The following is a 25,573-nucleotide window of genomic DNA, read 5'->3' on the forward strand; positions in this document are numbered from 1 at the left end:
AAGACAGTGGTGAAAGAAGAAACGTTACCCAGGTGCTTTTCTTGAGTAAAAGTAGAACTACCATGGTTTAAAAAGTAAAAGTACTCACTTTGCCGTATATGTGCTTTAACGGTGTTATTATTAGTATACAATATGTTACTCTGTTTTCATCACTAACAGAAACATCTAAGAGTATTTTAATGTCGTAGTTCATCAATCTGGAGCCACCTTAGTTACTTGTGTTCTACTGGGTAGATTAGTGAGTAGTATAGTACTGCATCATGTGTTTATTTACGTTAAAAAAAGTAACTATACGTGGGAAATAATGTATTTTAGGAAATTAGTCAAATATCTGAATACCCCTCAAAAATGTAACCTCCCTTAACGTTCAACATTAACACGTGGTTACATTTAGTTTAAATGTTTAAATATTAATTTAAATGTTCTTCATCCAGCTGTTACAAAGCAAGACGGTCCCTCATTTTGCAGCAAATGATGCAGCTTTAAACTGTTTACAATATAATGTCTAAACTTGTGTTTATAGTTCCTTGTGATCAGAAGTATGAGATGTGTGCATATAAAGTGTAATACTGTAATCTTAAATACACTCTGTAGAGATGGGTACAGCGACGCATACAAACACTGATGAACCGGATGGTGATTGTTTTTCCCATTTCCAGGTTGTCCAGCGTCATGAGTCAGCGAACTGAACGGCGGGGGGGGATACACGTGGACCAATCGGACCTGCTGTGCAAAAAGGGATGCGGTTACTATGGCAACGCGGCGTGGCAGGGCCTGTGCTCCAAGTGCTGGAGGGAGGAGTACCAGCGGGTACGGCATCAACAGATCCAGGACGACTGGGCCTTGGCGGCAAAGTAAGGCCTTCTGCTGCATCGTAAACAACAACAATTACTTCCCTTCCTGGGTTGAAACATTTCCATTTGACCTTGCAGTGCATGGCGGGACAGTTTTCCTCTGCTGGTGTTTGCTCTTATTTTTTTTTTTTAAATGCCCTTGGCTCCAGGTTGCAGCGGGAGGAGGAGGCAGCGTATGCCAGTAGTCATGGAGCGCAGACACAGCCCCAGTCCACAGCGCCACAACCACACCCGGGCCACGCCTCCCTGGGACCCTTCTCCAAGTTTGAGGAGAAGAAGACCAACGAGAAGACACGAAAAGTGACCACCGTTAAGAAGTTCTTTAGTCCCTCGTCGCGGACTGCTCCAAAAAAAGGTACGTTTACATTGAGAGCAACTCGGCACACCGGCCATTTTGTCGTCTCACTCACAGCTTCGTGGTTTGTTCGCTGAGGCTAGCCTGAAATATTCTAAGGCGTCTGGGTCAACACAGGGGGAAATAGCTTGAGCCTTGGCTGTCTCCAAATGGAAGAATACACCAACTGCACCAGCACCTCTGAAGCATTTTCACATTTGATATTGTTTGTTTAATTTGTGGTTTTGCTGGTGTTTCTCGTTGAAACTATATCCTGCAAAAACATGACTCTTTTGAACTGCCGTTCTCCCTCGTCAGATACCCCAGAGGGCAAGACGCCCAGTCCGTCAATCAGCCGCCGGGCCAGCTTCGATACAGACCAGGTGACCAAGGACTTTGCGGACTTCCTGAAAAGCCTCCAGAAGCCCGGCCGGGAGATCCAAAAGCAGTGCCGGGCCTTCATCGTGAACATGTCGGGCAAGAAGGTATACTTTGACATCTAGTGGCATAATAACAGCCTTTATACCACCGATTTTTCCGGATGAGCTATTAACATCCTGCTTCGTCAGGACTTGGGTGCTGACGAGCTGTCGGAGTGCGTTCAAGATTTCTACCAGAACTTGGCCGACCGTCTGATGGGTCACTTTAAAGGTGGGTTCAGGGATCTCCGTAACATAGCAGCCACTAGATGGCAGCACCAGCGGGATCTGATTACTCTTTGTTCATCCAGGCTCCTCAGAGTCTGTGGAGCAGGTGATGGACCAAGTGGAAAAGTACATCATGACTCGTCTGTACAAGAGCGTGTTCTGTCCAGAGACCACGGATGATGAGAAAAAGGACTTGGCCACACAGAACAGGATAAGGTGGGAAGTGATGTCTTCATCATCATAATAATAATAATAATAATAATAATAATAATAATAATAATAGTAATAATAATAATAATAATAGTAATAATAATAATAATAGTAATAATAATGTACATAAGCGTTAGAAAGTTTAGAATCTCCGGCCACAGAAGATTGATTGGGTCCAGTCAGATGTCTGAGAAAACTACTCATTATTTTTAAATGCTCTTTTTAAGTTGTAGAAAAGTCCTCTTCACCAGTCGACGCTGTTTTGTATGACGGGTTTGTTTTGCACATTGAGAAGTCGAACAAAGGCTCAACCAGACAAATGAAGAGGGCGGAAAAGACAAAGATCCCTCTGAGCAACAGTGGAGTAGGAATAGAAAAAAATCACCAGTCGTCGGTAAAATAAACTGGAAAATGAACATTAAAATGCCTGCCGATTAAAATAGGAAAATGGTGTTTGATTCAGTGTCAACTGCACAATGATGCAGCCATGGTGGAATTAATAGGCAACGTGTTGCTTTCGCAAAGACGTGCCAAAGAAAACAGATTGAATATTTAGAGCTCAAGGACATCATTCGTTCAACAATGATCGAGGGTCACGTCGGGTTTTGTGGACTGAAAAAATAATTCCGTTTGAGTCATTTATTATTATTTTTTGTAAATAAAACATTTAGTGTCTGAGTTCCACTGTTTTTTGTGTCTCTGTTTAAAGAGTTATTGAAGAAACAGCTAATCGCTAACTTTTTGTATGACTATAAGTGGAACAATACACACACACATTCAGATGAAGTTTGTTTCTGAGGAACCGTTGCTGGTTCCAGTGTTACATTCAGTGGGAGTCTGGGTCTCTGAGTATCGCTGTTTTGCAGGGCGCTCCACTGGGTGACCATCGAGATGCTCTGTGTTTCCATGGACGAAGAAATTCCTGAAGTCTCCGAGAATGTGGTCAAAGCGATAACAGGTCAGTCAGTGTGTGAGTCAACCGCCAGCGTGGCCGCAGTGCGGGTCTCTCCGTCTCCACAGAGAACAGGCGATTAATCTTCATTACAACCCACATTTGCGGTAACGTCCAATCATCGACAGAGCCGACAGCTACACAATGCCAGAGCCGCAGACTCTGAACAACAACAACAACAACAACCCTGTTGGCCTTCCTGCTAAAGTCTCCTTCTTATCTCACTGAAAAACACGAACACACATCTCGCCTGCACCGTCACTTGCTCAATAGCTAATGAACTCCCCATTGGCTGCATGTTTGTTTACTTCGTCTCCATAATAAGGTGTGCCAGCTGCTGTCAATGCGCCAGGTCGTTTGAATAGTTTCTAAATAGGCGTCACTTAAATGTTTAACTTCACAGCATAACCACACACACACATTTCAGCATTGTGGTGGAGGCAGAAATCTCAGACAGATTTCGCAACAACAAGATAAAAACAAAGAAAAACTATCTGACATCATGACTGTCTGCCACAAATAATGTATCGTTTTAAACTTAATATGTCTCAGGATTTTTTGACACATAGACTAGCTTTTTAAAAGCAGGCAATCTTTAAAATCTACATTTCAGTAAATATTTTTGGCAGGATAATGAAATAGTTGTTATATTTTACCTTTATTTCATTACATTACATTTAATGTTCCACAAAAGTGACTCCTTACTTTACAGGGTTTGTATGAAAGGTGATAAAGTACGTCACTTTTCTGACAGAGCCGAAGTTCATTTCCTGTTTTGTCCTTCACAACAATACTAACATACAAAAGTATACACTTAATATACACCAGTTAATGTCCAGAGCAGCTGGAACCAGTGAAATATTTGCCAGTTTGCTTGAAAATGACAAAAACAATGAATCAACTATCTAAATAATTTTCTCTCAATTAACTAAATAGAGGTTTTTTATTTCGTACGCGTGTCTGTCCATCCCCCGACCTTTTCCTCTTGTCTTTTCCAGACGTCATTGAGATGGACTCCAAGAGGGTTCCCCGGGACAAACTCACCTGCATCACGCATTGCAGCAAACAGATCTTCAGCGCCATCAGGACCACGAAGAACGAGCCGGCTTCAGCGGACGACTTTCTGCCCGCGCTCATCTACATCGTGCTCAAAGCCAACCCTCCGCGCCTCCAGTCCAACATCCAGTACATCACCCGCTTCTGTAACCCCAGCAGGCTGATGACCGGAGAGGATGGATACTACTTCACCAACCTGGTCAGTTCTCTTTCTTCTTATGTCTTCTACTTTCTTCTCAGTTGGAGCTGTGGGCCTCATCTGTTCGGCGTCGATCAAATCTGACACACACACACACACACACAGTCCTAATGAAACAAGAGTGTTTGAAATGTTAGCGTTCTAATCCAGAACTGTTTCAAAATGTAAATACTTTACTGGGCTAGCTACATCAATCTGGGGTTTATTGTCACAGGGCCAAAGGAACAGCAATGGCTGTATTAAGGCTATGGGGCTCTTTTAATTATACCGTGTATACTTTGGCAAATTGGTTTCTAGGGGTAAATATTCAGAAAGGTTTGGGAATCTCTAATCCAGGGGTCTCAAACTCAATTTGGCTTGTGGCCATCGCTGGTATTGGGATCTTATAGGGCCACAGAGAAAGCGCAATATTTTTTTAAAGTTTACTTTTGAACTTTTACATTAATAACATATTTTCCTCAACCGGCAGTTTCTACAGTTAGTTTTTGACAGTGCATATATATATACACTACCGTTCAAAAGTTTGGGGTCATCCAGACAATTTCGTGTCTTCCATGAAAACTCACTTTTATTTATCAAATGAATTAAAAATTGAATGGAAAATATAGTCAAGACATTGACAAGGTTAGAAATAATGATGAATATTTGAAGTATTAATTTTGTTCTTCAAACTTCAAGCTCAAAGGAAGGCCAGTTGTATAGCTTATATCACCAGCATAACTGTTTTCAGCTGTGCTAACATAATTGCACAAGGGTTTTCTAATCATCCATTAGTCTTCTAAGGCGATTAGCAAACACAATGTACCATTAGAACACTGGAGTGATAGTTGATGGAAATGGGCCTCTATACACCTATGGAGATATTTCATTAGAAACCAGACGTCTCCACCTTGAATAGTCATTTACCACATTAACAATGTATAGAGTGTATTTTTGATTAATGTTATCTTTATTGAAAAAACAGTGCTTTTCTTTGAAAAATAAAGACATTTCTAAGTGACCCCAAACTTTTGAACGGTAGTGTATATTTTAATAACTTATTGAAAAGTTGCTCCGAACCAACAAAAGCTTCTGCCCACACGGCTGAGCCACATTGGCCCTGATAGAGGTCACAGTTGAACCCCAGAGTTCAGCTTCCAGACGGGCATCACTAAGCCTGGGCCTGTGCCTGCTCTCTGAATTTAGTTTTTAGATCAGTCAATAAGTTCCATTTGCAACATAACTGAGGGAAACTCTCCACATCTGCTGAGAAGGGGTCTACAAACAGCTGGAAAGTGTCATGGCGCATGCCTTGAAGTCAGCAAGACGCTGATGAAACTCCTGCAGTGGGTTTTCAATAGCAGAGGCATATTCATCACCGCTGAACGATAACCACGAGAGGTATGCGTGTTGGGAAATGTTTGCACAATTTCTGTTTCTGTAGAGAAGGCTATCACATTTTCATCAGCTGACCAGGAGCTTCAGGTTAAGGATGTCCAGCTCCTGTGTCATGTCCGCTAGGAATGCAAGGTCCATAACCCATCTTGGATCGTCAAGTTCAGAAACATCCATTCTGCCATCTTCCATGACTTTCTTCACTTTTTCTGTGAACTCAAAACATCTCTTCAGGACATTTCCCACCTCAGTAAAATAAAGTACACCGTATGTGGACTTAAATTCTTCTAAAAAAGGCCCTGAGGTGCCGTAGACTCCCGGACCTGATGTCATTGAGACATTTGAGGAAAACAGACATGACATGTTGACATATTAAGCATTTACTGCACAGTGCCTGTTGCAGAGATTGCTTCAATTGTTCGATCTCTGACAGATTTTCGACAATGTCGTCAGGACTTTCTCCTTTTCTTCAACTTCCGTTGTAATGCCTTCCCGTCTCAATCGCTCCGGCTGTGAATTGGACACAAACTTCTAAATTCTCGTAACTGATCGTCGCTCGATATTAATGAACACGCTCTTATTTTCTGTCCACAGACTATCAGCAACACGCAATCCTTCAGGAACTGCCCTTCGGCGAACGGCTTTCCCGCTTCGCCGATTAACTCACTCGACACTCGAGTCGCCTCGGCTGCGGCGTCGCCTTCTCGGCCTCGTGGAAAATACTTAGCCGAGACGTGAATCCTTTCTGAAGCCGCGTGGCTCGTTTATTCTTCTCATCCGCCAGTTACTTCTCACACTGTGTTTAGTCGAGTGATGACGCTTGAGATTATATTCCTTTTCGAACGGATACTCTGTCTTTGCATATGAGGCAAGTGGCATTTGCATTAAACTCCACACAAAACTACTGCCAATGTCTATCCTGAAACTGTGTTCATCATCCACTCTGTTTTTGCTTTGGAAAGAGACATTTTTGTTGTTTGCAGCAAACAACCAACAAAGGCTGCTCGCTTCTCATCCAAAACTGCCCGGTCATGTGCGGTCGACCTTTTCCATCATTTTGAGCCAAACAAACACTTCTTTTTTTTTATAGAATTAATTTTATTTCCGATTGTATATGAAGGGTTAGTCTGAATTTATACGAAACGACTACAATAAAAATTAAAAACAAAAATGTCTTTGTGGATAATATGACGACTGTAACAGGTCTCGTAACTTTCCCCGGGTTTTCCACCCCCCAGCACCACGGATTGAAGACACGTAGTGTGCCGTTTGGCAAGATACTTTATTTGTAGCTCTGCTCTGCCGGCCTCGTCCCTCCATCTCCCCTCCAGCTTGTATAGCCAGGGCTCCAGACTAACTTTTTTTACTAGGAGCACAGTGGCCCCTAACTTACAATTTTAGGGGCGCAAGCAGAAAATTTAGGGGCGCACACTATAAATCGACTTGCAAAGTTTTCCCATCATTTTTACTGTATTACTGATAAATAATTTGACAATATACAATCTTATGCCTGTTTGCCTTCATGAACTGCAAAACATTCACAACAGAGAACTCTTCAGAAGTTACTGTATTGAGTTTAAACATATTTTAAGAGAAAACATACCTTGAGCATGTGCATGTTGCACTTCGATGTGGCCAATCAAAACATTTATTGGTTTCTAGAGATGCACCGATCAGGTTTTTGGTGCCGATCACGATCACTGAAATCAGTATCTGCCGATCACCGATAATACCGATCACCGATCACCGAAATCAGTATCTTCCGATCCGATAATACCGATCACGGTGTTGATTGAAGCATTCTATTTATTGTGTAGCATTATTGCCTAGGACTATGAGGAAATACATATATAAAGCAACTCAAACATTAAATAAATTACCGATTTCTTTAAACATTTAGGACTTTTACTTTGAAAAATGTCCTAATTGATACATTAAAATTGTTTGATTGCTATTGTAGGGGATTTCAGATATGTATGGAACACATCTGCATTCTTCATTTCCTGGAACTCTTGGGGAAATCTATATACAGGACTTTTCTTAACATACAATAGACTGACTAATTTTTATAAACTCTTCCTTGGTCCAGTAAAAATGTTTTAATGTTAGCATAATTTAAGCTAAATCTCAGAAACGATCTATAAAGATACAAAATCAGTTCACTGTTTACTTTTATATGTTCGTGTATGATTTGTCGACATCTTATTTTGAAAAACGGATGTTGTTTCACGTGGTTCTTTCCGCTAACTTTGCCAAACCGGATGTTGTCACTTAAATCCTTCCGCTAACTTTATCAAAACCCTCGCGCGCTCCTGATCGAATGCGTTTACCGTGAACATCAGTCTATCGGGGCTCAGACATGTGAGAGTCGGCTGAGTTGACCCAGTGATTCAACTCGGGGGACGGGGACGCCGCTCGGTGGTGAGGATCCCCTCTGACCTCTCACTCTGCGGCCCTCGCCGGGCGCATCGTCTCCGCTGCGGTGCGCCTCTTTTCACACATTAGCCCCCCCCCCCCCCCTCCTCCTCTCACACACAGGCCAGCCTTCTCAAGATTCAAGATGTTTTATTTGTCACATACACACACAGGGTGTGCAGTGAAATGAAAGTGGCAATGCTCAGCAGGAATGTGCAAGGGCAACAAGTACACACTATTTACAAATAAAAAACAACACAATATTTACAGTAAGTGTGTGTGTGTGTGTGTGTGTGTGTGTGTGCCTAAGAGGGGCAGTTGTGTGGGTCTATGTGGGGGTCCTGGTGAGGTCGGAGTTCACAATCCTGATGGCCTGAGGAAAGAAACTCCGTCTCAGTCTCTCTGTTCTTGCAGCGTGACTACGGAGGCGCCTGCCTGACCGCAGCAGCTGAAACAGTCTTCGGTTTTCGTCTCCTTTCTTCTTCTGGAGTTAATGTCGGTTAGCAAACCAGTCATTCAGGCATTACCGCTAACTATAGTGGGCTGAAGTGTAGAACAAGTTTGTCAGCAACAAAAATATTTAATAACAAAACAAAAAAAATCTGCTAATTTACTGGTCGCGCATGCGCGAGTTGATGAAAAATTTACTCGCACTGTGTCTAATTTTAGGCGCAAAATGCGACCATTTGGTCGCAGTCTGGAGCCCTGATAGCAGAGAGACAACTAACCAGATTCCCAACATCTGAGGCCAATTAGGCCTCTTCCCAGCACCTGTTCCCTGAGCCGATCCTAACTCCACCCAGCCACTACAATGATTTTGTCAGTTTGAGACCCCTGCTCTAATCTAATCTCATGTTGTTGCTTATTTATTTAGTCATTCATATCAAATGTCATACTTCAGGACACAAAACTAAGTTTTCAGGGACTTTAAAATGAGAAAAGGTGTCTCCCAGAGAGAGAAATAAGTGAAAATAGTCTAGCACATAATCTTTGTCGTTGTTTTACCTTTTCATACCAGACAAGACGTGTTAATTTATGATCTTTAGTGGTTGGCATCATGTGTTACTCTTGGATAGAGCCAGACTAGTGGTTTCCTCCTAAATCCCAGTCTGATGCTAACCTAAGCTAATTGCCACTGGGTATATGTTATAAGATTTCTTCATTAACTCTAAATATTGAGTTAAATGACTGATGTGGAGAAGAGTCTCAGCGATGGTATTCAGCCGCCGTGCCTCCTGTCTTTTCTGTCTCTCAGTGCTGTGCAGCGTTCGCCGAAGTTGGGCAGTCTACGCTCAGTCTCAACTCTTCCCGGAGTTTCGCGGAGTTGGCGCTACGGGCCAAGCCGCCGCGATGCAGCGCCTCGAGGCGACGAGCCGCCGCCGCCGCGCCCCGCGCCCGCCCCCGCCTGGCTCAGCTGAATCACAACCTGGAGCTGCTGTCGGGCCTCGGCAGCCGGCAGCAGGCGCTGATGGAGGCCGCTCAGAGCCTGCAGGCCGACCTCCTCTCCTGGCCCGCGGGCGTGCAGCGGGAGGTGGACGACGTCCTGGAGAGGTACCCTCTGGAGGTCCCGCCTCGCGCCGCGTCGGCCGGCGACGACGACGACGCGGACGGCGACGACCCGCCGCCGCCGCTCACGCCCCAGGTGTTCGCCGGGTAGCGGCGTCTTGAGAACTTTCCACGCACAGCGATGGTGCTCCTGCTTTCACGAAAAGTCGAGCTCATCGCCTGCGCTTTGAGTTTCGTGGGAACGCCCCACACAGACTAATATAGATCACGATGAGCTTCGTGTGCAGCTTAAACGCCTCGTGTCTCCGGAATGTATTGTTTATGAACAGCAGCGAGACGCAAATTAGCACCTTCGGCCGACAGCGCGTATCGAGGCGGTGCCGAGCTTCAGTGCGGAGGTACCTTTAAGGAACGTTTTCTTTTATTGCTACTTGATACTTTTACTCCACTACATTTTAAAAAGAAGTACCAGAGAGCACAGTACCAATATGTATTTGATATGTTTCGTTGCCTTGCGGATTGAGATTAATAATGCAGAATGTAACCAGTTCATACATTATAATGTACCAGTGTTGGTTAAGATACCCAGCAGTATAGAAAGTACCTGACGTTCGTTCCACGGCTGCTTCATGAAAGCGACGAACGCCTCAATGCATCACAAACTAGAAGCCAGCGACTGAAATGTCTCTTGAACTTCCTGTCGGTTCGTAAACGTGAGAGCAAAGAGAGAATAGATGAGAATATGTTTCAGTAACTCTTTATTAAAAAGGAACAAAATCAAAGGGAGTAAACAATACTCAACCCTCCTGTTACCTTCAAATGTACTAACATCTTTTACCATTGGGGCCAATTTGACCCCAGCAATTAAAACCTCCAGAAAATGATTAGAATTAATATTGTTTCCCAAGTTTAAGTGTCAATAGCCCTTTAAATAAATAAAAAAGTTGATATTTCTGATATGTTTTACACAGTGAAAAACAGCCTGGGGTCAAATTGAACCCAAAGAACTCCGATGGGTACAAGTTGTGTTCAGGACAGTGAAAATATATCATCATGTACATTTTATGTTTTCCCAGTTGTCCCCAATAAATTAGGAAAAGTCATGAAATATGAAGCAAAAAAAATGATGTCAATCATTTATTTAGAGACGTTAAACATTGAATGGGGTCACAACAGGAGGGTTAAGGAAGCTCTGAGTGTTCGGAGGCTCGCGAGCTCGTTGTGGCCTTTATGGTTATTCTGCTCAACTGTCACGTTTTTTTAGAAACCACAGAATCTGTTTCGTCTGGAAAAGCAAGTAGAAACTTCGGTTTATTGCCGATGCGTTGGCGTTTCGGTTTGCCTCGTTATTTCTGTTTTTAGTGGTTGGTTTTCTTTTTTCTTTCCCTCCAATAGAGCGGTGGGGTGCCACCACGTATCCTGGACCACAAAGGAAAATATATACAGCAGTCAGTTTGAATTGTGCCATGAATTACACGTATATGTGTTAATTTAAAAGACAGTTTTGCTCATCGGGAAAGTCACATTTTGATGGAAAACAGTGAAAAGATGTCACGTTTCATACCAGAATGTGACGTTGGCTGCAAAGACAACGGGTCTTGCTCGGTCTTTTATCTTACCCGATGATTTTTAAGAAAAGAGTCGCCGGTTAAACATCGGGTAAGATAACGTTATATTTGTGCGTTACCTGACTATCAAGCTACGGTGACGTGTTGCTGACGTACATTGTGCGAGACGAGAGAGGTAACGTCGGCTCACTGAGGGGTTTCACTCAAATCTAAATGCTACAACAAACTGAAACTTTCTTGACTTTCTAAATTGATCAAAATTATATTTGACTAACGTACAACTCTTTTTCCAAAACCAGAAGGGGAGGGACTAAATATACTGTTTTGTTGAACTTTTTTTTCATACGTTTAATATTTTGAACTGAAATGTAACACATTTAGTCAAGTAGCAAATGAACTTTAACGAGGCTTTTGAATTGTATATATTTTGTCAACACTATAACGTTTAAACTATGTTTTTAGAGTCAGCTTAATGCATTTCATGATGAATCTGTGTTTGAATGCAAAAAGCACGTTTTATGAAAGAAAACTATGTAAAATGTGTTTAAAATATTGATTATGTTATTTTCCTGTGACGTACTGTATAATAACGGACTGGTGTCCGATTGTCAGCTGCACAACTACTGGTTTTGTTTTTATGTCGTTTGCTTTAGAGTCTTTGTAGTGTTTTTTTGTTCAGTGGCTAGTGTTGAATTAAAAGCCTGTAAAATGATAACTAAGCTACTCATCAAGGCCCTGTTTAGCATCTGTGGTTCAACTAATCCAGATTTACGGTGATTATTATTTTGAGCTTAAATTATCCTGTTAATTCAAAGAGCTAACTTGGTTCTTTGATGTCAGTTGTTTAATTGATTTTATTTAAAATGAAGCTTAAGTTATTTGAAAAAAAACAGTGTTCTCCTATTATGAAATAAAAAACACCATGAATAGAAGTCAAACTGTTTATATTAATGTAATTATACAATAATATTTGGGTTTAGTGACACAGGCAGTGCAGAAGACAGGAAGTATCCATACAATTTGTTGACAGATATTGTGAAATGTGAAATAAATTGAGAACAAAATCTTCATCTCCGATAAAAGCAGATATCATATGAATGAATCTGAAAGTGGAATAACAGGAAGTAATTGTTTATCCACATCAGTTTCTGGGTTCTCCATCGCGTTTGAGCAAGATGACGTAGAAACATCCTCTTGACATATTACTGAAATTGACCATTTATTCCAAATGTACTGGGTTTGCAACCCTGTTGAGCTTTCTGGCATAATAATTAAAGTTATGGTGCGTTCTTTGAGGCTGGTTTTTAATACATACAACAACCCTGTACATCTGAAACTGCATGGACTGGCTTTAGATGTCTGATAAGTGTCCTTACTAGATTTTTTTTTTTTTGTCACTTACATTTTTTTATTCGTTTAGTAATATAAACATAAAACAAGTACAAAAATGTCAGACATAAACATATATATACACACATATACATACAGCCATACACACACATACATATACACATACAAACATGCATATACACACGCATATATACACCCCCCCCCCAAAAAAAACAACAACAAGACAACAACAACAACAAAAAGCAACCCCGGCACCCCCTTAATTATCTTTTACTTGTAAGTGTGTATACACCACCCTGCATCTATATTTTCATTTCCCTCAAAACCCAAATCTGACCCCTGAGTATTTGACCCCTCCTCTAATTTCCGTACTTATATTGAAATGAATGTATTGCACTTGGGACCAGTGCTCCTGAACGCATCATCTCACTCTTCCGGTAAGCTCTGGTTGCCAGCTCAACAGCGAGCATGACTTCTTCTTCTCTCCCTCCCTCCTCCCTCCTCTCACTCGCTTGTATTATGTATAGTTATCCCCCGCTCCTTAATATGAAAATAATAACAAACAAGTTGTCAGTTTATTGGCAGGTTGGGGGGCTGAGGCAGGTTTAGCTGCGGCTCCGCGCTCGATGCTATCTCAGCCGTCATGTTGCGCCCGCCGCTCGTGGTCGGTCCCGGAGCTACAGTCAGCTGCTGGTGCGCTGTTCGGTGCTGATCCATGGCGGGATCGTGGGTAACTGGTTCAGTAATCAGTTCGGCCTGCTAAGCAGAACACAAATCCCTCGAACGCGCCACCACCAGTTTTTGCTCACCCAGTTTCACCCGCTGCTGACTAACACACGGGAGCTCTAGAGTCAGGAAGCAGTGAAAAGCGGGAAGCCGGAGACTAGACTAGTGTGACTAGAATCACCGGAGCGGGCGCGACGGAGTCTTGCTTCTGGGCTGGCTAAGGATAAGTAAGGAGATACAGTCAGGATTGTTGTACCGCCGGGTGGTAATGACGACACCGCGGTCCGCCGCTCGAACAATTTAAGTTATGAAAGTGTGTGCGTTAATCACCCGCCGTGTCGGTTTATTGTAATTCTCTGTCTTCTTACAAATTTGCAGATGACAGAATAAATCTGAGAGCCCGCCGTCGTTTTTTCGCTGTCTGTGGTCTGGTAGTGGGCCCCCATATACAACCGGCTACGAGAGGGGCAAAGACTTCGGAAAACCTGATTGATTGAGAGAGAAGACGCATCCCACGACACGAACCGGAGCGCTGCTGTTTTTCTGACCTTGATGCTTGATCACGGGGACTTGACCTGATGAGGGTTCAGATTCAGATCAGGAAACATGGAGTTAGAGTTAAATGAACACCTTGTACACGGTGGTACAACCTACATCACCGCCTGCAGCTTTGCCATAAGATCCATAACTTTGGATCTCTTCCCACCTGAGATGTCATAAACTGGGGATGCTTGTTCCAGACTGGGAAAGCACAAGTATAACATATCACATAATGGTTTTTTATCATATCATACAATTCGTGATTTAAAGCGAAATATATAATTTAGTCATGGTTCACAATGATAACATTGTCACACTGTCGCATACATCACCTTACTGTGAAGGCATGATGATTCATGTGAGAACAATTCTCCTCAACACCAAGTGAAGAATCAATAATCGGCTCATCAGCTGGGGGGGGGGGGGGGTGATTCATTTGATCAACGCAGTAAAGTTGTTTGCATGTTTTTGAACTTTTCTGGAGCACAAAAAAATGTTCAACTGCTGCCACGACTTGGTTATAATTAGATCGGTAAATAACAATAATTAAACATGTCTTCCCTTTAGGAAAACAGCACCCCCTTCACCGCGTGGGAGAAGATGGATTAAGTGGATTAAAAACAAAGATCTCTAAATGACACATTTTCTGCATCTTTTACTCTCCTGATATACTGTATATATATATATATATATATATACAGTATATCAGGAGAGTAAAATATATGTATATATATATATATATATATATATGAATATAATAAAAGTATAGTCAGTGATTCACAGCTGACTTTATTCAAACAAAATTAAGTAAAATGTAATTCATAAGTAAATTACATTTCTTGAATTCAGCTCATTGTAATTCAAAAGAATCTTTTTTTTAATGTAAAGGTTAATATTATATATTCAGTAGATATTATGTAACATAAATCATATTCAATGTTATTCTTATTTCTTTGTGGTTATTTATTATAATTTTTTTTAAACTACTATTAACAATTATAACTTTTTTCTTTGTTTTCTTATAGTTCAACATTTTATTTATTGATTTTGACCTATTACAGGAAGTACGGATAGAACACACAAAACCAAGAACAAAAATAAAACGCTATTAAAGTCGAAATTATGGGGGCATTGTTTGCCTCTCCCAGTGATCGGGGCGCAAAATTATATTTCTAGAGGCAGTTTTGCCCTTTGCCCTTGTGTATTTCCGACACTGGTATGTGTGTGTGTGTGTGTGTGTGTGTGTGTGCTGCTCCTCTTTTAGCGGGCCCTTTGTTTCCTCTTAATTCCCCCCTCTCCTCCTGGTCCTCCGCGTCGTTGATTGTCTTTGACACATCATGATGGGCAGGTTCAAACACATCCTCTCCTCTTCATCGTGTGATTATCAACTAAATATAAATATGTCGTATATAAACACTGAGGGTGTTTTCCCACAAACAAAAAGCGTTAGAGGTCGAATGTAACGAGTATATTTACTGAAGTACTGTATTTAAATACAGTTTTATAGTACTTTATATTTTTTTACTCCAATACATTAGTTATTTTTCAGATAAGGTGTTTTCCATTTGAAAATGTATGATATCTTAACAAATGTACAACACTGCGTTAAAGATTAAACCAGCAGCTCCAAGACTTTTTAAATGTATAATCTCTAACAAAAACATTGTGTAGTTTGGGCTCCTTGTAATATTTCAGACGTCGACATAAAGTCAAATTTCTCTCGAACATTTTTGATTACTGTTTGAGAAACAATGAATTAAAATAATCCATTATTTCACATTAAAATTGTTTTTGAAAATGGAAGATTAGAGAAATGTCCGGACATTTATCATTTTAATACCCCTAATAGTGTTTTCTGGGGCCCCTTAAGAAGGGGCTCAACCCCCAGAATGTGAACCACTGAATAAGCTAAATATAGTTATTACTTCCTCCATCTCGAGTATCTTCAGTAAAATTGATGCTTCAGTATTAATAATCTGTCAGATATTTTCAGTACACATTTGTACTGCAGAATGAGAACTTTAGGTACATTGAGCTGAAAATACAAATGTTATGTAAGCAGGATTTTGAAGTATGACGTTTATAAATGATCTCAGTACTTCCTTCCACTGCTGAAAACACTTTTAAGAGGCAATAATCACATAAAACATGTCTCATTAAGTGCATAATATGCAATTTATTTATTATTTGTTACTGTAGGTGACACGTGAGAGATTTCTAGAAACTGAAACAGCGACTACATTTCTCCATCGGAGGCCTCTAATGTGCAAAAGTGACGAGATTCAGTTTTTAAAGGGCCATTGTGTGAAGTCACCCAGCTGCAAACAGTAAGTGATGGCTTATAAAGAAAACATAATAATAGTAACAACCTTAAACAAACATTTATCATGTGGAGAAGTATTTTTCATTGGTTTAAACTAGTGTTTGCATCCATTGAGACTTAAGTGTTCCTTGTAATAGTACAGTATATACACAACACAAGATAAATTAACTGCAGATCATGTTTATACATGCTGATATAGTTCTGAGAAACCAAATAATGAAAGCTTTATACGTACAGTAAGGCAGAGAATATACAGAACTAACCTATAAGAATTAGTATCAAACATTTATCAAATATGCACACTGCAACAAAACAAAGAATTCAAAACATTTTATAGTATATACAAAAATACTTATGCAAATGCCCCATGGAATATCTTAACAGAAAGAATAATAGGAATCTCCTCAGGAGGACATCACGTTATATTTGAAACATGCACTTCCCGCGGAGGGTTTTCAGTTCAGCGGTGGACCACGTGTCTACATGTGTTGTCGGGGGATTTTTGGGGGGATTACTCTGAGATCACTGAGAGAAAGCGGTTCTCGGTGCAGGAATACTTGGTCCACTGTGCTCATCGGTCATCGAACTCTCGCCTGTGCTCTGTAAGCTTGTGCGGTCATCCCAAAATGGGAGACGAGCACACAATAATCTCATATGGACCTCAAAACCTTCTGTCTTTCTAGAAGCCGTCACACTTTGGACTCGCTCTCTCCGTTGGCAACGGCCCCGTTCTTCTCCGCCTGCCGGCTCTTCCCCTGGTTGACCGGGCCGGTCTTGGTCTTCTCCGGGCCCTCGCGCTCGGACTCGGGCAGCCCCTGCTGGCTCAGCCTGCTGGCCAGCGACCAGGTGAGGGGCAGGCGGGTGCGGTTGATCATATCGGCGAGGTCTTTGGCGCTGCAGGCGGGCGTGTTGGTTTCGTATATGTCGTGGAAGCTTTTGTAGTCCACCTCGTAGAAGCCGTCCTCGAGCGTCAGGACCGGCGTGAAGCGGTAGCCCCACTTGATCTCCCTGCTGACGTATGAGCTCCTCGCCTGGCACGTCATGCCTGGAGACATCAAGCAAGTTGTGGCATGAAGATAAACAGATCGAGCCCCACGGTTCATTCACATTACCCTCTACCTCTCTTAATCGACTCAAATACAACAGTTTGAAACGGGAATATAAGTGTAATGTCGCCTATTACGAATTATTCATACACTCTGTCATATTCATTGAATGTGTTTATGTAGCTCTGTGATGATTGCGATCCTCCTCTGTTGCTCTCCTGAAGGTTTCTTCCCTTTTTTTTACCCTGTGAAAGGGTTTTTTCTATTTCTTGGGAGTTTTTCCTGATCCGATGTGAGGTCAAAGGTCAGGGAGGTCGTATATGTACAGATTGTAAAGCCCTCCGAGGCAAATTCGTAATTTGTGACACTCAATTAAATTAAATTCAGTTTATTTTGCATAGCCCATTATCACAAATTGCAAATAAACTACGCTTGTCGCATGTATCCTGATCATTAAAGGAGGCAGAGGAATAAGGATACATGTGACACACTGAGCAAGAGGGGACGGGAGAGGAAGATGAGGCAGCCATCGCTCGCTGCTAAGCTGGCAACCGGAAGTGATGCAATACGCTCACCAGGAAAGAGAGATGATGCGTTTCATATGGGCTATATAAAATAAACTGAATTGGATTGAATGGATTCAGTGAGCTTAGGCCCTGTTTCTTTAGCCTGTGTTAATTACATTTTGGCAAATGTCAACAGAATGTCACAAAGTCTGCCGAGTTATGAGCAGTTCCTGTTTGCAGTGTTGGATCACTAGATTACTGACGATTTCTGTGTGGATTTATGAACATTTCTATGCAAGGGTCAGAAAGAAAAAATCCACCTAGCCCAACCAGCAGTCTATATTGTTATAAACCAAACGCCTGGTAATAGCAGGGGATGGTACCTATCGGCATGAACAGGCTTTCAGGATCTTAAGCATCTTTCTGAGAGGATGACCACACATTCAATTACATTTATTTTGTTGGATCAGGACAAGGAGATAATATTGCTCGGAAGATTTTGAGCCAAATCATTGAAACTATATCATAGAAGGATTGATTATAGCGAGCAAACCTGTTTCAAGGAGGATATGGGCACTGAACGACCATTTTAAGATAAACTTTTAAAATGGTGAACCTATAATGTTCAGTTACATAACAGCTGCTGCTGGAAGTCTGAATCTCTGGCCACACTTTAGGAATGATGGAATGAACTGTTATTGTGCTGGACTTCAAACACATGTATCATGGGAAGGGAATGATTTAAAACATTTAGCTGATGATGGCGACCCGAGAGGAAAGAAAGTCAGAACCACCAGAGTTTTTAATATTCATCCTGAAGGAGAAATTCAAAATTGTGTTTAAGTTTGTGCCAATACATCCAAATTGTCACGATCCGGAGTTTCTGTGTCTCGTTTCCTGTCTTATTTTGAAGTCCCTGTCTCTCGTGTCCTCTGTTTCCTGCACTTCCTGTCCCTGTGATCACCTGCCCTGTCCCTGATTGTTTCCACCTGTGTGATTGCTAGCCCCGCCCTCATTGTGTCCACCTGTGTCTCGTTCCCCGGTGTCCAATCACCTGCACCTTCCCTGTGTATTTAAACCCTGTTCGTCTCATTCCCGGTGTTGGTTTGTACAGTTTAGTATGTGTGGGTGTTACTGTTAGTTCATGTCTGACCTGTGACATCTTACTCAAAACCACACAATGTAAACATCGTGGTTGGCGCTATATGAAAAATAAGTATGTTTCAGTCTGGAGGTATATGTCTGTCTTAAAGGAAGAGTTTGGGTCTTTTGAAATTGGGTTGCATGAGGTTTACTATAACTATATTTAGAATATTTTTCCCGGTTTACTTTGCCACGAGACGGCCCTCGCCAATGGGGAACTGGCGTTGTATCCATCGATGCTCTCGCCAAAGCCCTGAGACTCCATAATAAAAAATTTAACGACCTCACAGAATTTTTTATATTTCGGTCAGGACCAAAGTGGTGGATTAACTCACTTGAGTTACCATTCCTCGAACCATAAAGCTGATATTGCTAAAAAAATATATATATATATTTAAATAATGATACGGGTTCATACTGTGCAACACCGTTAAATGTTTCTTTTATTCTTATAAATATTATTTTATTTATTATTCATCAGTCGTTGGATCGAGCGTGTGAGCGTGGCCCAACGGCGAGCTCGAGGCCGCCGCTCCGCACTGCGCCCAGATGGCGGTGACATCACATTCATAATAACATCACCAATACAACACCTGAAACAAGTGAGGACTCACCGGTGGCCTCGACCATCCCCTCCAGAATCACAACGACCTCCAGCTCGTCCCTGGTCAGGTGGGCTTTGGAGACCTCCCAGAAGGGGCTGCTCTGGTTTATCTCGTGGCAGATGATGAGCGGCGACACCAGGAAGAGCCTGTCGTCTCCCGTGTTGTAACCCACGTTTATGTCCGTCTGGTTCAAAGGGATGAACTCCCCTTCCTTGGTCTGCTTGGACTTGATGAGCTTGGCCCTGATCGAAGCCTCCACGATGTGCGAGTTGCGGAGGTCTCCGACTCTGAACATCATGCACAGCCGGCCGTCTCTCATCGAGATGACGGCGTTGGTGGAAAACACGAGCGTCTCGGCCCGCTTCTTGGGCTGGGAGATCTTAACAAACATGCAACCCACCATGAAGGCGTTGACGATGGATCCCAGCACCGACTGAATCAGAAGCAGGAGGATCCCCTCGGGGCATTGGTCCGTGATGACTCTGTAGCCGTAGCCGATGGTGGTCTCCGTCTCGATGGAGAACAGGAAAGCTGCCACGAACCCGTTGAGGTTGTTGACGCACGGGGTCCACTCTTTCTCTGTCAAGTGCTCCAGATCGCCCCGAAGGTACGCGATGAGCCACCACATGAAGCCGAAGAACAGCCACGTCACGGTGTACACCAGCACGAAGATGAACAGGTTGAGGCCCCATTGGAGGTCGACCAGCGTGGTGAAGAGGTCCGTCAGGTAGCGGTACATCTCTTGGACGTTACCGTGACGGACGTTGCACTTCCCATTTTTCTGGACGTACCGCTGGAACCTATCGGCCCGCTCCTTTTCCGACAGCGGTTTTGGCAAGTCGTCAAAGTCCTGCTGTGGCAACTTGGGCTTCTTGATGATGGCCGGGCTCTCCACATCCTGCTCCATGTGCTTTCTCGGTGGAGTCAAGCCTTCAAGAGAAGAAAGAAACGGTGGTGATTCATAGTGATGGTTGTGAAAAGTGAAAGAGAGAGAGAGCATAGGTGTACACTACATCTGTACTTCTGAATAATTCTGAGTATTTCCATTTTGTGCTACTTTAAACTTTTATTTCACTAAAATGTGACATTTATTTGGCATATTTTACTTTGCAGATTCAGATTATTACTAAAAGAATTGGTTTAAAATAATATATATATATATATATCCACAAATATAATATGATGCAATAATATGGATAAAGATACCCAGAATTTATATATATATATATATATATATATCCACAAATATAATATGATAAAGATACCTAGAGTTTATATATATATAGATATATATATATATCTATATATATATCCACAAATATAATATGATGCAATAATATGGATAAAGATACCCAGAATGTATATATATATATATATATATATATATATACACAAATATAATATGATGCAATAATATAGATAAAGATACCCAGTGGTACAAAAAAATGTATATTAGCTCTACACTTGCCAGCTGCTAAATTAAATTAATATATTTTCCATTATGAGCACTTTGCACTTTAAGTATGTTTTTGATGCTCGTACTTTTACATTGTGGTATTGGTAGTTTTATTTAAGTAAAAGTTATTAGTACTTCATCCACCACTGATGTCGAACCCCACCAGTGGAAAAATAAACGATAGAAGAATTAAATAAATACAATGTCTATTAAAAGCAGTATAATAGTTCTGTGAAACGTCTGATGTGGCCTCAGCCACCATCAGTGTTTTTTGTTGTTGTTGCTGTTGTTGTTTTTTTCACCACTGGAACAAATGGCTATGTTGAAGCCGTTCTACTCTCCTTTCATGGGAGAATATTATGAGCCAGAGCAGGGGTGGTTTCCATGGAAACGCACAGCACCGTCTACCCAAGTCCTCACAATATAGCAGGAATGTACTGGATGAGGCTGCTGAGCACACTGTTGGATAACATTTGTCTGTTTCATGTTGTTTTAGAGGGCCCGAGGAGGAATAATGTGCTCGTACGCCTGCTTACATAATGCGGTTAGTTTTTGTTATATATTTCTAGCTCTAATAGATGAATAGAGCATGTTTATTATGATGGCACTGGCAGTAAAGAAACTATACAAGCCAATATAATCAAAAGCAGTAGCAATGTGGTAACCCTCACAATGAAGAACAAAATTAAAGCGATATCTCATATCTTTATATTAAAGTTACAACAAAGAGTTTTTATTTGATTGTAAAAACTGTTTACATTGAACACTGGTGCCTTCATATGAGCAAACAACACCATCAGCGAGACGATTGGCTATTTATTTACAGTAATCACAAAGTAGTCTTTGTTTTCTTGGATGGAGGCATCACCCGCTCAACGCTACCTGGCTAGCACTGGTTGCCTTCGCTGGTTGTTCAGTGTGAGACGTGTGGAGTGAGATTGGTCCATGTGAGCAGAAGAATATCATGGAAAGACGATATGCCTTCGATAAAACTCAGGAAAAACAGATTCAGAAGGAACGACGTACGACCAGGAGAGCAGACGTACACTTTTAAAAAGGCAAAGTTTGACACTGAGAAGTATGTCAGCCAGTTGGATTTTCCTCTTTGACCCCATGTTGTTGTTATGGCTGATATTGTGGCGGAAAAGAACAAAAGAAATGCTCTTTTCTTACGAGGTGCCGTCGCTTTTGTCCACAGCGGCCGCCAAAACAACACAAAGGGAAAGTTCCTGGTTGCTTCAGTGGATTAAAGGACAATGTGCACGTCAACAGCGTAATCGTCATGTGACTCGGCCTTTCCCCCGATGAATGCACGATGCATTTTTAGCTTGTTTCATTTTATGTGGCCCACGACTTAACTCTTTTGATTCACTCACAATTCCCGTAGCGCCTTTTTTTGACCGCAGCACAATCTTTCCAGCAGAAAAAAAAAACCTTTGGCAGACTGGATATGAGATTAGCTGGTGAAAACAATAGAGCGTGAACTAAAGATACACATATTTCCCAGAGGAAACGGTGGAGACCATAAAAGAGCTACAAGAGGACGTTAATTTGACGGGTTGTAAGAAACACGTCGTCGTTTTTCTTTATCCGGATCCTTCTTTTTTGACCATAAGTAAATACAAAGGGGCCCATTTTGAATGTTCATGTTGTACAATTTGAAAAAATCGGTTTCAACCAATGAATGCTAAAGAAAATGACTTGGCCTGCAGCAAGATGTGCAGCACAAAGGCATCGTGTTGGATGAACTCTAAGGCAGGTCTGTCGATCGGGAGACTCTCGTTCTAATATTGATTCAGATGCATCGCTGCTGTGTGTAGGAGGCTGTTAACTAGATATTTATATCCGGGCGGGGATCCAAAATCGAACGTAGGCCGCATGGGGACACGTGCTATTTTTAGATGTCTCAAAGATGTTGTGTTTCATAACATCTTACTGGACTTCTTTTAGCGGCTGGTCATCAGATGGATCCAAACCAACCACGTTTAACAACCGATTATGAGAAAAATACGGCACAATTAGCGATTGTATTTGATAATAAACATTGTATTGCTGTTCTTCATTATGGTGCATTGAGCCCAGTTATCCAAAAATCATGCAAGCTTGAAGGATCAGTTCACCCACTTTACATGTGCACTGAAACTACAAGGGAAACTGAAACAGACTTGGGGTAAGTCAAAACATATTTTTTGGGTGTCCCTTTAACAGGAAAAGTGTGGATTTGTTTCACATTAAAATTCTATCAGGCTTTTAATGTGAAACATCTGAAGTGAAAATTACAAGAGCAGATCAGAAAAAAGGTAAGAATATTATTAAAACATGATTACACACACACACACACACATATATTTATTTATTTGGCATTTTACATCCCAGGGTTACACATTGAAATATAAATTGTAGCTCCTTCATGCTCCACAAACATCGACCATATTTGCAAAGTATTGTATCAGAATAGAACAGAGTGACATCAGATGAAACCATATATACAATTATCTATATATATATATATATGATTATCTATATATATATATCTATATCTATTGATATAGATATACGATTATCTATATATCTATACATATATATATATATATATACAAGTATCTATATATATTGTATGTATATCTTTAGATCTATATATATAGATCTATAGATATACGATTATCTATATACCTATATCTATATCTATATATCTATATATATATCTATATATATATAGAGAGAGAGAGAGAGAGAAAAAATGTTATTTATGGTTTCATTTGATGTCACTTTATTCTATTCTGATACAATTATTTGCATAAATGGTCGATGTTTGTGGAGCATGAAGGAGCTACAACTTACATTTCAATGTGTAACCCTGGGATGTAAAATGCCAAATAAATAAACCTAGTAGAAAATCTAGATTACAATACGTAGAATACTACAATGATACTTCTATGGCTGTCCAGGACTACTGCTTTGTGCTCACAGACTTGAAACTACTCCACTGCAAGTAAGCAACCTGACAAGTAGAAGTACGTATGTGTTATGTCATGTAAGTATCAGCAAGTAGACAGCAGAAATATTGGATTATGTACTGTCGCAACATTTCATGTAACTTTTACTTTACTTGAGCACTTTCTACTTCAACTCCACTCCTCTCAGAGGGAAATGTTGCACTTTTTACTGCGATTATCTGACAGTTATAGCTACTTTAAAGAATGCAATGTTTGCATGAAAAAAATGTAGAGTTGAACAAATATTATGAGTTGTTACTACGACTACAGTTTATAAACGTACAGCCAACAGTCGATTAATCAATTAGTCGATTGACGGAAAATTAATTGGGAAATAATTAGGTAACCACGTAAGTATTTATTTTTTGCACAAATTTGAAATACTTCAGATATTCAGCTTCTGAAAATGTGACGATTTGCTGCTTTTATTCTTAATAATTTTAATATATTTGTAATCGTAAAAAAGAAAAATCCTGCATCGAGCCGTATTACTTGTATTTCTTTGAGTATATATTCCTGACTATACCTCACCTGCTCATAATGAGCTTAACACTGTGGGTTTATAGACCAGGGCTACAAGCTGAACCATGGAGGAAGGGGGCGGGGGGAGAGAGGTGTGGGGGGGGGAAGAGAGGTGGGGGGGGGGGGGGGAGATGCCGCGATCAGGTGCGAGCGAGGAAGCGAGAGTGCAAACTAACAGGTTGGAGATCACCCGTTGTCATGGAGACGGGTGTGATGCAGACAATCCATTTTTTTATTAACGTTTTTCCTACTTTAAATTCACCAGTATGGCTCGTTTCTGGTGCTGTGAGGGCCGGCGGGGCCTGCGGGCTCTGACAGCCCGGAACATTCCCCCCCCCCCCAACACCTTCTTCCAGTCTTCAATCTATAACCACCTGCTTATTTTACCTCCATCACATCGACAGGAAGAAGAATTTGGAAAACAAAAACAAACAGACTGCTTATAGCCTACAATTAATATTTCATGCGTAATAATCAATCTTAATTAATCTCTGATTCGGCTCGCGCTATTATGTAACCCCCCCCGCGCCCCTCCCCCCGCCCCCCACCACCATGTAACCGATAACAGATGATTACATTACAAGCCATCACCAGTATCGCGACCAGGAATAGGAAGGAAAGGTGCGTTGATACCTGGCGCAGCAGATTCAATCCCCGAGACATGTGTGAAGTCGGTTTGATCCCATGAAGAAAATGTCCCAGCTCCGGTTTACAGGACGAGATTATCAAGTCGTTCTCTCTCTCTCTCTCTCTCTCTCTCTCTCTCTCTCTCTCTCTCCGAAATCCGACTGGAGAAGAGCCACTAATTCCCTCTTTCCTCCATCCTCCACACAGAAAAAGGCATCGAGCGGTCAGCCTCCACCCCTCAAATGGGAGAGAGACTTAGGAGAACACTGAGAGAGAGAGAAAGGGAGAGAGGGAGGGAGAGCGAGGGGCGGAGACGTGTGTGGTGGGAAGAGCGAATGCAGTAACTAAGTAGTTTTACTCGGTTGCAATTGTGCAGTATTTCTACTTTAAGTCAAAGGCAGGGTGGGTAATGCTCACCAAAAGGAAATTATATATAAATATATATATTTTAAATCTCAAATGATTATGATAACAATCAAAGGATCAGATGATCAACCAAATAAAAGAAGAAGAAATAAATCTGGTAGTCGGTCCAATCATTTAATTCACTATCTGCCTGTGTGCATCCTATGCAAAGACAGAATATGACTTAACTGTAAATTAATGAATGCATTAATA

At 41.4% G+C, this 25,573-nt stretch overlaps 3 protein-coding genes across 4 annotated transcripts in view; 2 read left to right on the forward strand and 1 right to left on the reverse strand.

The window, feature by feature from the left end:
* The first annotated feature begins 659 nt into the window (after positions 1–659).
* On the forward strand, positions 660–12,404 carry LOC130191978 (rab5 GDP/GTP exchange factor-like). Of its 2 annotated transcripts, none has more exons than XM_056411778.1 (8): positions 660–854; positions 1,004–1,209; positions 1,507–1,673; positions 1,758–1,839; positions 1,919–2,051; positions 2,912–3,003; positions 3,996–4,252; positions 9,297–12,404. In XM_056411778.1, exons 1-8 carry the CDS (start codon positions 673–675, stop codon positions 9,696–9,698), a joined length of 1,521 nt encoding a protein of 506 aa, XP_056267753.1. In that variant the 5' UTR covers positions 660–672; the 3' UTR covers positions 9,699–12,404. The 2 variants fall into 2 exon arrangements, with proteins under 2 accessions (XP_056267753.1, XP_056267754.1); XM_056411779.1 differs by lacking the exon at positions 9,297–12,404 and adding an exon at positions 6,221–6,531.
* A 3,478-nt stretch (positions 12,405–15,882) lies between these two features.
* On the reverse strand, positions 15,883–25,049 carry LOC130191980 (G protein-activated inward rectifier potassium channel 2-like). The gene is made up of 3 exons (XM_056411781.1): positions 24,962–25,049; positions 19,364–20,284; positions 15,883–17,099 (listed from the first exon to the last, which is right to left on the reverse strand). The coding sequence occupies exons 2-3, from the start codon at positions 20,259–20,261 to the stop codon at positions 16,744–16,746; spliced, it is 1,254 nt and encodes a 417-aa protein (XP_056267756.1). The 5' UTR covers positions 20,262–20,284; positions 24,962–25,049; the 3' UTR covers positions 15,883–16,743.
* The window catches only part of si:dkey-183i3.6 (LAT2 domain-containing protein), a 34,386-nt gene continuing 25,648 nt past the window's right edge, over positions 16,836–25,573 (forward strand). The window contains exon 1 of the mRNA XM_056411785.1: positions 16,836–16,900. The gene's annotated coding sequence lies outside the window, so the exon portion shown is untranslated. The remainder of the gene's footprint in view (positions 16,901–25,573) is intronic.

Source organism: Pseudoliparis swirei, chromosome 3 (genome assembly GCF_029220125.1).
Source record: "Pseudoliparis swirei isolate HS2019 ecotype Mariana Trench chromosome 3, NWPU_hadal_v1, whole genome shotgun sequence".
Classification (NCBI taxonomy): Eukaryota; Metazoa; Chordata; class Actinopteri; order Perciformes; family Liparidae; genus Pseudoliparis; species Pseudoliparis swirei.

Bases quoted from the DNA above. Each gene is read 5' to 3' on its own strand.
- LOC130191978 (XM_056411778.1), top strand. From the start codon at position 673: ATGAGTCAGCGAACTGAACGGCGGGGGGGGATACACGTGGACCAATCG. The intron at 1,840-1,918 runs GTGGGTTCAGGG...TTGTTCATCCAG, and splicing joins TCTGATGGGTCACTTTAAAG to GCTCCTCAGAGTCTGTGGAG. The intron at 2,052-2,911 runs GTGGGAAGTGAT...GCTGTTTTGCAG, and splicing joins GCCACACAGAACAGGATAAG to GGCGCTCCACTGGGTGACCA.
- LOC130191980 (XM_056411781.1), bottom strand. From the start codon at position 20,261: ATGGAGCAGGATGTGGAGAGCCCGGCCATCATCAAGAAGCCCAAGTTG. The intron at 17,100-19,363 runs GTGAGTCCTCAC...TGATGTCTCCAG, and splicing joins GGGGATGGTCGAGGCCACCG to GCATGACGTGCCAGGCGAGG.